At 38.4% G+C, this 12535-nt stretch overlaps 1 protein-coding gene across 3 annotated transcripts in view; it reads left to right on the plus strand.

Moving 5' to 3' along the window:
* The first annotated feature begins 840 nt into the window (after positions 1–840).
* LOC124152512 (small cardioactive peptides-like) overlaps positions 841–12535 on the plus strand; it is a 33141-nt gene continuing 21446 nt past the window's right edge. The window contains exon 1 of one of the 3 annotated variants that reach the window (XM_046525472.1): positions 841–1011. In XM_046525472.1, the coding sequence (XP_046381428.1) occupies positions 943–1011 (69 nt within the window). In that variant the 5' untranslated portion in view covers positions 841–942. The remainder of the gene's footprint in view (positions 1012–12535) is intronic. The other 2 variants (XM_046525473.1, XM_046525474.1) reach the window with 2 other exon arrangements.

Genomic DNA, 12535 nt, shown 5'->3' on the forward strand with positions numbered 1-12535 from the left:
TCGTCAATTCCCGCGAGAGTTGTTTCTTTTGTACCTTTTCATCCCCGAGTGTACCGACCAGGGTTAACTGTTGATAATACGACTTCTACATCTAACCTTACTCAATTCCTGAAATTAAAACGGATGTTGAATAACAATATCCCATCACAAACCTGTCCGAGTCTGACAGCGGATGTTTTTACCAAGCTCAGAAACTTTATACTAGGCTCAGGACAGTAGGTTTTTTCTTTCAGGATGACGGAAAACGCAAATATAATAGTTTCCATTGAACTTTGAGGCAATATTTCCATACGGCAATGAACCAATTTAATCTGCTCTTTCTCAATAATAGACCACCAATTGTCCATTCTTGTAGAACCCACAGGAGCAAATAAGCATCGAGGGATGAGAGTCCATATGGGATTAGGTTATCATGGACGCGACTGTGTTGGAAGATGATACTTTTCATTGTAATGTGGCTTTACTCCTATGGGTGATACCTATTCTCTTAACGTCAGTACAACATCGATTCTCTTATCGCTGTGGACGGTGTCCTCTTTGTGACTGAATAGACCACTGTAGGTGTATCAATAATATTAAACACAACAGCTGGATCAAATCACGGAATATTGAAACAAACCATCCAGCCCATGAAAAAGGATCTGTGACAACCGGGGAACAATTAACTGACAACCAAATCCTTGATTTCAACGGCTAGGGCGCAACCATCGATTCCATGATACTCCACCATAGGTTTTCCTCGCTGCGCTGATTGGTTGGTCTGGAGTGACGTTGTCGAGGAAACCAACGCCTCGTGGGGAGGTTATTGGCAAGTGGGGTGGGCCGGAGGGTTGGGGGTGGCGTTGTAGTATATTTGGTCCGACTGGTCTCTATCTCGATCATTTCAGTTGCAAGTTTGACTTCCAGGACGTTTAGAAAGAAACCACAGCCTGTCCTACCATAATGGAAGCCTCTGCTATTAGACTTAGTATTGGCTTGGTGGTCATCCTTGTTGTTGGATCAGAGGCGATGGTAAGTGAAGCTGTTTTCAACTTTGTAATTGGAGGTTTTATATTTAAACTTTAACTTGTTATTTACAACTATTAGAAATATATATATATATATATATATATATACGAAATCTTCTTAACCCGCACAACATTGTTGTTTTTGTGAAAACTTATATAGCCATGATTTGATTGCGGTTATGGTATTAAAAGTACCAGGTATGTTCAAATGACTGACAACTCGCCTTTTTTCTCTTTTCACTTGCCTATCTTTGACTAAGAACATAATCAAGTACAAGTGTAGGTAAAATGAGAGCAAGGGAAAAGAAACCTATACCAGCTGAAAAATAGAACTGTAAACACGTCCATGCTCTAAAATGACCCATTGATCATATTTAATGTTTTTGCTGTCGAAGACTTGCTCATATTCAAATATCAGGAAAACGTTACCAGAAACCTCTAAATCAGCCTTGGCAAACCTTACATATTCATTAAATAATGCTGTAAGTCCCAAACATGCAAGTGTTGAATAAAACAATATGAACGAATCTGATGATCATAATGATTTCTAAAACCAGGGTATGAAACTCCCCAAAATTTCAGCCAGACCACAGGACTGGCCAGCTGAAATACTTGCCAGCCCTGACCAAAACCTGCCTGCCTACTATAATCATATGTATCTCAGGATAAGCTAACGGGGTTTCTTTTTGGTTACATTTTATCATTCATCTTTACATGTGAATTAATGCTTATCATTGGGAAATATTTAGAATATTTTCACAAATGAAATATAACCTGACCGTCGGGCAGGGGGATTTGAAAATCTGGCAGCCCGAGTTAAAATCAACCCGTCTCGGACGGTCGGGCAGGCAGGTATTTCGAACACTGCTAAAACCTTTCCTAATTTCCTAAAATACGCGGTTACCGTGGGTCAGCACGGCCCTCGACATAGGGTGTTCGTGTCTTCATCTCACATTCCAAAGGAATGTCACGAAGAACAAAGAATAACCCCATACACATGTACTCGTTTTTCTCAAATGTTTTAAGTTTCGGACATGAAACACAAAAGCTTACATAATAAAGGTTTCAAAGTTGCAATTTATCCAAAGTATAAATCGATATTTCGTTTTCATCTTAATTTCTACGTCAAAGATTCTCTTGAAGAATATGATCTAGCAGAAATAGAAAAGTAATTATCCAACGCAAAAAGGTCTGCTTCAAGAATCATAAGTACTTGGTTAACCCACCTGTCCTGAAAGATGTCAATATTCAAAGACTGACAAAATATGTTATTGATGTGATTACGCGACACGGGAGATCCTTTGGGTAATTTAATGAGCATATCAACTTTCAAAATAATTGGAGTTTGCGTCAGAAAAAAATCACAAATAGTTTCTTTTTGACCTTATTAATGATCACATTAATAGTCCTCGTTTAGTCTCTACAGGGCAAATCTTTTACATTACGATATTCGCTGTTATAGCGGGCATTTGTCATTGTTGTATTAAGAAGCAGTAACTCATGTTCGTGTTCAACGATAAATATATCAATATATTCAACGTTGAAGACGCGTATGGTGATCATGATAGCTTGTATAATACTTACTATCTTAATTATATCGTAACAAAACAAACGAAGCGAAACACAATCTACATGTTCGTGTAACGGTAGCCATTTATCATCCGCTTATGTCCGCTCTACTGCTTGCGTGTGTGTTACATCATACAGATTGATGGATCTTGGTACGATATGATTGTCGCGAATGACATGATGTCAAGATAAGTAAAATAACAAGGGTAAGCGTGACTGCATGTCTTAGTGAGACGTTCTACTTGGACGGGGTAGCTTAGTGGCCTAAGCGTTGACTCGTCACAACGAAAATTCAGGATCGATTCCCCACAATTCGTGGTTGTTCCCTGCCGTGATGTGGCTGAAATAATGATAAAACACTCACTCACTCACTCACTCACTCACTCGGGGCGGACGTCTGATGGATAAAGCGTTTGCTCGTCGCGTCGAAGTGGAGCCCTTTTCTGGTGTCCCCCGCGGTAATATTGCTGGAATAATGCCAATAACGGCGTAAAACCAACCCACTCTTTTACCCTCTCACTCACTCACTCACCCACTGATTACACGTGGCCGGTGAGGGGTGATTCGGCATAGAATCGTTTGCAAAAGGTCGTTTCGATGTGGGAGTTGTTGTAATGGACTCAAGTGCTGAGATTCTTAAAAACATCACAAATCATTTTGTCACTTTCTGTGTTGAGTCATGTCATCTACCAGTGTCTTTGTTAATCAAACAGTAAATGGGTACCCCGTAGAAACGTGTTCAGTATAACTTGTGCCTACTGGCCTTTTCGATGGCATAATTATAAAGTTGAGGTTTGCAAATCCATAGAGTACCATTTGGTAAATAGACAAACCAAGGCCTTAGCGCTTCTGAGCTTGAATTTCAACGTCTTTACGACATGGTATCGTACATGGTGCACATAAGATATGGTCTTAGTATCAGTAAAGTGCTTTAGATGGCACGTACCCAGCAAAGAGTTTGTTGAAATAGCTGAAAGTTTATATGAAACACCAGAAATTGAAAAAACAAACAAAACAGCACTGCCTTATTATCAGATCACCTGCTACTCTGAATTGAATGTAAAGCATTTACTGAGGGCAAGTTGGAAGAGACCGCTTCTGTAAGTCTTAGAAACGTTCCTGTAAACTGTTAGAGTAGATTATATTTCATTGTTTGAAGCTAACCTGGAAGAGCAAAAGATAATTGTATTCTGTTTGACAACTGTAAATCTAATAGTACCAACACTGTTGCTTCCTCAAAAAGAAGAACTTCCTGAAAACTAGATGAAAAGATACTGGTTGTGCTTACAGAGACATTTAACCTTTTATTGTAAAAAGTGTTTTTTAAGGATTCGAAATCTTCGGTGATTGGATTAATTCAGCGAACGTGAACTACGTGTTCTTCTGAAAATATCAAAGAATGCTATAGGAAACCGGCTGACGGCAACCTCAAAATTGACTTCATTTACACTTAACCAAACTCCTTCGAGAAGGCAATAAGGGTGAGAGAGACAGAATCAGAATGTAGTCACGAGCAAATACTGTTAGCTGCATCATGATTCACATATCCGTACAAGATGAAGACAAACGGCGCAGTACCAATAAAACAGAATTCTCGAAATTATGAAACAGAAAGGAGCATGTCGAAACAAAGAAAATGGGTGACGCTGGGGCAAAATGAGGATGAAGCAGATGTCGAAATGTAAAATTAACCCCAAGACACATCAACTTGAAAGGCCTATCTCCTTCCTATTTGCACGACATCACTTGTCTAAACTGATTAAATAAAAGGAGTTTCGTCTTCTTCATGCTTTGCATCGTCGCCAGGAACTAAAGTAGATCCGTTGGACGCCTACCGTAGCCTAAGGCACATTGTTTTTGTCTATTCCAAAACCAGCCGTTTGTTTCACAGTCATCGACTGTCGTTTGTCCTCATTAAGAATTACAATCAATATAAAGGGAAGAATGGCATGTGAGACATCGTTTGCTTGGGCATTGTAAGGATGTTCTATGCGTTGTTTCACTTCTTTTGTGTACAAACATGCCCATAGTAGGAGAGTTATATTTCTAGAAGCTCATCCGGCATAATCCTGATGTTCTCTTATGCTTGGTTTGACATGAAGGATTTTGATTATTCCACGGTAATGGTAGATGTCTTAATGTTTGTTAGCAAGTTCCATTGTGATAATGGCAAGATGTTTGTCTTCCAACACTGACTGAGATTGTTTTCATAGCTTTAGTAATATTATCTTGCGGAACTAACTTGTCCCCTTATAACTTTATTCCAACACTGTCCACAGACATATTCCCACAGGGAAACATAGCATAGCTTCTTTTGCAATATCATAATGACATATTGACCTGTAAACGAATGAATGTCCACAAACGTTTTTCTCCAGGGCAACATTATACAGCATCTTTGCACATATTATAATAACATATTGACCTGTAAACCAATAAACCATTGTTACAAAGAATGAAAAAGACAATTTGACATTTTAAGTAAAGCCACTCTATGAAATAACGATTTTCATTACAAGAACAGATCCTTGAATAAAATGTGCAATTACTTTTTAACAACCAAGATAACATTCAAAGTTCCGAATAACCTTTATGTATCTCGTCCATGTTCCTTGAAAGCATTTTTTTTATCCTTCTCATAGACATTAATAGATCAAACTTAATTTGACCACATTTTATCACACGTTGTACGCGTTTTTTTGTATTTTCTAAACTATCAAAAAGACGCTAACAATATCATCAGAGTGAATGAGAATGGTTTTATGCCGCTTTTATCAACAGTCCAGCAATATCACGGGGCAGGACACCAGAAATGGGCTTCACACGCGTGGAGAATCGAACCCGGGCCTTCGGCGTGACAAGCGAACGTTCTAACCACCAGGCTAACCCCACCGCCTCATCAGACTATCTTACAGATTACAGGAGGACTTTAAAACCGCAGTAACATTTCTCCTAAACATAGCAGAAAAATCATTCATTATATCTTCTGAAAGATAGAACTACAGGTTATTAGTTAAGGGAGCGCTAGGTCCGACTGTATCAAAATGATTGGCACCTTGGCCGTCATGTGTACATACACAGATTCAAGTACATATACAAGTGAACTGTTTAAGATTTTTAGAGTGAAACGGCAGGTGAAAACAGTTAACGAATATGAACATCTCATTTAAGTTTCCTTGCTGTACATCTAGCAAGTTAGTGTGATGTCATGCAAGCAACAAGTGTTTCATACTTAGGGATGAGTGAGAACAAATAATTGGTTTGGAATCCTTCTGAAGCTCTGCCTCAGGTTTAAATCGATTTAGGAAACACATGTTCAGTGACAGACATTTTGAATCAGAATTTGGTATGACACCTCGACCAAAACAGGATTAGTTCTTGTAATTTACCATAAAAAGGGCCATGTTCTATAAATTCTCCCTGAGAATTCACGTCCGACAAAAGTGTCCTAACACAGATCATTCTGTCTGTTGCAAGACGGGAAATCGTTACAGCTTTGTATATGGCTTCTATCAGTTATGCTACGTTGGTATGGAACTATTCCCATTTGAGATGCAATCTATACAAACCGTTAGTTTATTGTCAGTGTTGTGGTATTTCCCATATGCAGGAAGGTAAGGATGTATCTATGCGTGTCTATTTCGTTGGTTAACACTTCGGTGATTATCGCTAGGCGTTGTCATAACGCGATGCTTCCCTTGTCAGTTTCATAAATTATAGTCATTAGCTTCATATTTTTTGTTTCACACGCACGAGAAGAAGACCACAGCGTATCGATAAAACGAATATGGGGTTGTCCATTGCCATCATGTGAAGAAATTTAAGTGATGCTGAGTATTTGGTGATGATGAGTAATTGAGTGAGTGTGTTGGGTTTAACGATGCTTTGAACAATATTCCATTTTCTTTTCACGGCGTGTCAGCTTGATGCAGGAGGAAGCCGAAAGTGATCAAGTCTTGTATGTTGCTGATAAACATAGAAACATAATCGGGGCGACCAAGGATTTCATTCGATATGAATATGATGATAAATGATATTGATAATAATAGTTTGTTAATGGTTTTTAAAACGGCAATGATTGGCATATGGATCTGAGAAATGTTTTAAAAGTAAATTTTGTCGTGAAACGCGCATTTTAGAACAGTTGGCAAACCATCCCTTTGTTTAGCAGCAATACTTAATACACTGTTCACTTGTACATTACCGACTTGGAATGTCTCACCCTAGTTCAGGCATAAATCATATCCTTTACCATCATCGGTATTAACAAGAAGTCAAAAACTTATAATGCCAAATTTTATCCAAGTTTCCACTGAGGCATATGCGCGTACAGAGACATCCGTCGCATCTACAGACTATCCTTCCACTTCCGGGTACCCATATTATAAGTTTGTAAACTGACAGCATATTTAGTTAAGTACATTGAGAGACGTCAACCCATGACTCTGACTAAGTCTAGATTACACTATGGTCATTTAATCTTACAATGATGATTAAACTGCAATAAACATAGCAAATAACATGACAATAACATAGCAAATAACATTATAATAACATGAAAATAACAGGACTAGTATCGCCAATATATGTTATAAATTTGGAAAGGCTCAATCAGTTACGGGCTTTTGTTCAGTAATTGTTCATACCAAGATTCATACAATCTGTAAGGCCATGTTATGTCCAAAATATCACCGGCAGAAAAACCAACCAATCAGCTCGTTGTCTGGCCCTGATAACATTTGTAACTCTCAGCATCAGCCGACATCAGGATGGTCCACTAACACGTCACTGTTTTTAATTTGGAACCAAATTGTGTTTGAAAAGCTCTTCTTCGTAAAACACGCAGTGTGACTTGATCAACTGACCTACAAAATAGTCCAATTAAGTTTACGATGAAAAGATATATAAAGGCAAGCATGCCAATGGTATCTTGTTAAATATGAATGAGGCTGGACAGGAATACACGTGGCCACGATGAAGGTGACACTAATTTCCTGAGCCCCTTGACAATTAGGTAGACTGTGGATCTTTCATAGTGTTCAACAGTGAACGAGAGCATTCCCTTTATGGTAAGCAAGAAGCATGGCAATTTCCTAATAGTTCCTCAAATCTTTCCCTCGGTGCTTCTCACACACTAATGGAGATGGAAGGAATGGTGTGTATCCTTATTGTTCTGACGGTTCTTTAGAACGTTGCGAGGAAACAAGGTACTTTAGGTGATGCCTTCGAAGGGAAGTAAACAAACTTCAAACATGCTGATAGTGCCTCAATCATACGAAATAATCATTTCTAAGAATTAGCCTCAAGAAGGTCAGCGTGGATGGAAACCAATGGGACCTAGTAATTGGTTAATTGCTTTTAATTTATTCCCTCACACGCACGGCGAGTTCTATTTAAATGACATAAACACCCCCATCGTTCATTGTAAAAGAGGCTTGGAGGGTTTATTTCAGTAGTTCGTGACAGAGAATTGACTTTTGGGATCTCCACCACGTTGTGACTAATTGCAATGCACTGGTGTTTTTGTTAATCGAAACGTTGAAATTAACACATTTGATACACATTCGGCTCGGTACCCTACAATGTAGTGACTAAAATGGAACCTGGATGTATTTCTTTACTTTAATCTGTTCGACCCTACTCACCGAATTCCAGTTAAAGATCGCGACGTCATGAAAATAGAGATGTTTTGATTTGACGCAAGTTTTTTCTCACTTCAAAAACGCTTCGACGGCATCAGAGTCAATTCTAACGCGCAGTGGATTCTTTCAAACATTCAGACATGTTTATACAGTGCGGGATGAGCATCATTCTGATTGTGCCTTTTCTACATTTCAGAACATGGTTTGATATAAATGTAATGTGTTAATCCCATTTCTGAAGTCAAAGCTTTTGTCGCGTCCGGCTGCAACTCATTTTAATCATGAAATATGAATCATGTGTAGCGACAATCTAATAACGTTGTGATAGAACCTTGAAAGAAAATGCAACGATTCCAGAATACTTGGTGAGCTGATATTTCATATAGAAAGGGTGACTAGAGGGTGATTTTATTTACCGTGCAGGATTTGTCCTCGACCCTGAGTGTAGCATGGGCTTCTGCTTCTTCTACTTATATTTTCCTTTGGTTATCATTGTAGTGAGGCAGGTAGAGTAGTGGTGATAGAATGTTTTAACCAGAAATGCGACTCTGATACCTTACTTGAAGGTCCTTGTCTATTATATACGCAGATATACGAACGTTAACAGACATTGGACACTCGTAACACCATGAATACGTATTGGGGTTACTGGTCACGGATAACATGCATCGCCGTGGCCTCCTTTTTTATTTCATGACGACATAATGCAGTTAATGACGTCATCTGCGTCAACGACTTCATAACCTTCTTTGGGTAGAATTGAGGGAAAAGGCAACTAACAATGTTTTAATTATGTATTGAATGCATCGACACCAAGAGTTTTACAGCAGCTATGCTGTCTCACCGAATTCTATGTATATCAGATCTTAACATTAGAAATGTATTATATTCTGCCTTTCATAATCATCTGACTTCCACAGGAGATATCGCTTGAGTGAGATCAAGCCGCATGTGTCAGATAAATCGCATCACAATGCCTTGTAGGTCTTTGTGACGTCATCTTTACCATGGCATCAATAGATATCACTAACCGTCCTGCCACTGAAGCTGGTTAGCTGTACTTTATACACTCAATACACTGGATATTACTGTTTATAAACTTAAAAAGTAGGAAGAATGAGTTTGTATCATAGACAGCTTCTCATTGTTGTGGCTGTTGATATCAAATATATTAACACTCGCCGATACAAGTTTCAATCTTGTATAGACTTGTGTTGATATATTTGAATTCTCTATATGTCAGACTTCCGAAGATATGTACAAGGCATATCAATGTTTTTTCATAATTAACCAAAGACGGCTTTTTGCGCTTTTTTCGTAAGTCAGTCTTATATCCTCTGCTCAGGGCAACACATTTGATATACATGAATATTCTTGTATGAACAGCCGCAGTTGAAACGGAGCATTTATGTCAGATAATGTGATTTGAATCAATGATGAAACACAGAGACAAAATCATTATGTTAGATTACATCGTAGATCAAACAGGGACACACTGATGAAACAGTTGTGATATCTCACTAATGTTTGAATATGTCGCAGATCAAATCAGGTCATAATGGTGAAACGTGTAGAATAATGTTTGTTATGTTAGATCTAATCAGGGTATCAGTTGAGAAACACATGGAACACATCCCCTAACATATATTCAATTTCGCTGTACAATGTATATGAGAGAGGTAGCTGGTTCAAAAATTGATCACGTTAAATGACTTTCGTTTGGGGTTCATGAACATGTATGTCAAAATAATGTTTAAAGGGACTGTTGGGTAGTCTAGTAGTTCAAGCGTTCGCTCGTCACGCCGAAGACACGGGCTCCATTCCCTACATGGGTAGAATGTTTATAGCCTATCTTTGGTGTCCCCGTCGTCATATTTTTGGAATATTGCTAAAATCGGCATAAAACCATACTCACTCACTATTATACAAAGGAAGACATATTACGTAGATACCCATCTGGAATCGTAACTAAACTGAGACTTTACTACTGCTTTTAGAACTTAGATGTAGGACCGTATGTTAGAGCCTCCCTGTTTTAATTTACAATTTGTATTTAAAGTGTTCTTAACTGTCTTCTACATGATGACGGTAGATTTGAATTGATTGTCCACTGAAGTTTAAACATGTATTCAATGTGAAATGGATGAACTATAAGTTATATCCTCTCCAACAGGTGTGGGTACAACAATGAACTACGTGGGATGTGAAGGTATTCGTACATCGCTTGACACAAGGGTGATATTCATGTTAAATAGGTAGAATGTTTCATAAACCTCCTTTCAGGCGCCACCGTGAAGTGTGTCGTCAATAAGCACTAATACTTCTACGTGATGAATATACCCTGTTCCTGGTTACACCCTTGTTCTGTGACAATTAAAATATGATGACCTACTATTGATATCATTGACAAGGCTTTCAATATTGTCGCCTCAGTAAGCCTCAGGTGTACCGTGGTCAGTTTTACATTGTGAAATCGACAACCTTGTCATAAATGCAATTGACTTGTGATTGTTATGGATTACCTTCGGTTGTCAGGGGATATGCCTGTAATCAGAGTTAAATCGCTAATGGTATGGGCAAGTGACAACGAAGCGTCAGGAACTCACCGGGCACTGTATTGTACGGAATAACATAGACTGTCATTTGACACAAGCCTTTTGCCAAGCCCATAAGTGTGCCGATAAATAATGACTATTTGAACCCGAACATTGTTATCGAAGAGGAGGAGTTCCCTGTAGAATCCACTTATGTCACAAGCAGGGTGTGGTTGATAAAAATATATAATTAATTAGTTCGAACGATACGCAAGTGATGCCTCTCTTCAGGTACTCGAAACAGATGTATGTGAATGAACTCAGTATCACTTATATGTATGCGAATAAAGAAATGACAGTTTTTCTTCATTAAATCAACTGATAAATACAAACTATGAAGACATAACTAAGGTTTTTTATGAATAATATATATTGATAAATGGTGCAGGTTTAATTAATAATACGTCATATTGATTTAAGAATATAACCTGAGTATTCATTTTAATTACTTGCAATATTTATCTAGAAATGGTAAAGCTATATCCGGCCACTTTGAAAGCGCTAAGACGATTGATAAACCAACACAAAGAGACCCACGATAACATTGGATAGACCTTCAACACAGAAGAAAGAGATCAGATTGTCTCCATACACCTCGGTCAATCCCTTCACAATGAGTGCCAAGGAGAATCTGTGTTTTAGTCAGTCCCAATATGTTCCATCATATTATGATTTGTGTATGCAGGAAAATGCATCTACTTTAGTCCCCATCACATACATGTACCATAGATAGTCCACATGAAGTTTTGGTCCTCAGCAGCCTATGCTTGCGGTACAAGGCGACTTAATGGATCGAGTGCTCAGACTCGGTGACATGGATGACATCATGGATGGTTGCTCATAACATCAATCTTTGGGTTGTCTGGTTCAGACTCGATTATTTACAGGCTGCTGTCATATAGCTATTATAAACAAAATCATGGCCTACTACAAAATGTTAACCAGAAAGATATTCATTAACCTACTTTAATCGTTTGAATTGTTTAGGTTTCTTTCTTCCTGTATCACTCATATTCTTGGTTCCCGTGAAGCGAGCCCACATATTCAAAGAAATGAGTTCCATGACACCGGCATGTGTTTGCAGTCATATATCCTGGATTGCTCGCAATGATGAAATAACACTGTCTCGATAATGACTTATTTACATCAAGGTATCCGTTGAGTTGCCATGACACAAATTAATATTCGTTATTTTTATTTTATTGATTACGTATCACACCTTTAATTACATAAACTCATTAATATTGTCAGCAATGGAACGTAGCTCTGTTGAGAATCTGTGTCAAGGAATGGTAAATGTGCCTATAAACAATGACTTTTCTCTTTCAACAATAACAATTATAATGTACATGGGCTTAATTACCGGTCATGTTATTTAATTAACTTGTCAGCTTGCTATGGGTATACTGACAGGAGAGTGACGTCAACGGAAGTGGTGTATCGCAAGTAACCAGAAAGTAGAATCCAGAGAAATATCCACATGTATGCCACATTAAAACAGAGGGCCATATTTAGTCACATAACGTCATGTGTCGAGGACACAGTCGCTCATCCCTGTATTTATCACCCTACTCCATCGACGACGTAATGTGGCGTGATACGGGAACGACCAAAGCGTTAACGTGTACCACAAAACGCGTGAGAACAGACAGGCGTGCGTTGTGATTCTATTCTATGCTTTCATTCAATTACATCTCCATTGTCTTGTAGACCACGGGTAGGA

This window comes from Haliotis rufescens, unplaced genomic scaffold (genome assembly GCF_023055435.1).
Source record: "Haliotis rufescens isolate VD_foot unplaced genomic scaffold, xgHalRufe1.0.p SCAF_13, whole genome shotgun sequence".
Lineage (NCBI taxonomy): Eukaryota > Metazoa > Mollusca > Gastropoda > Lepetellida > Haliotidae > Haliotis > Haliotis rufescens.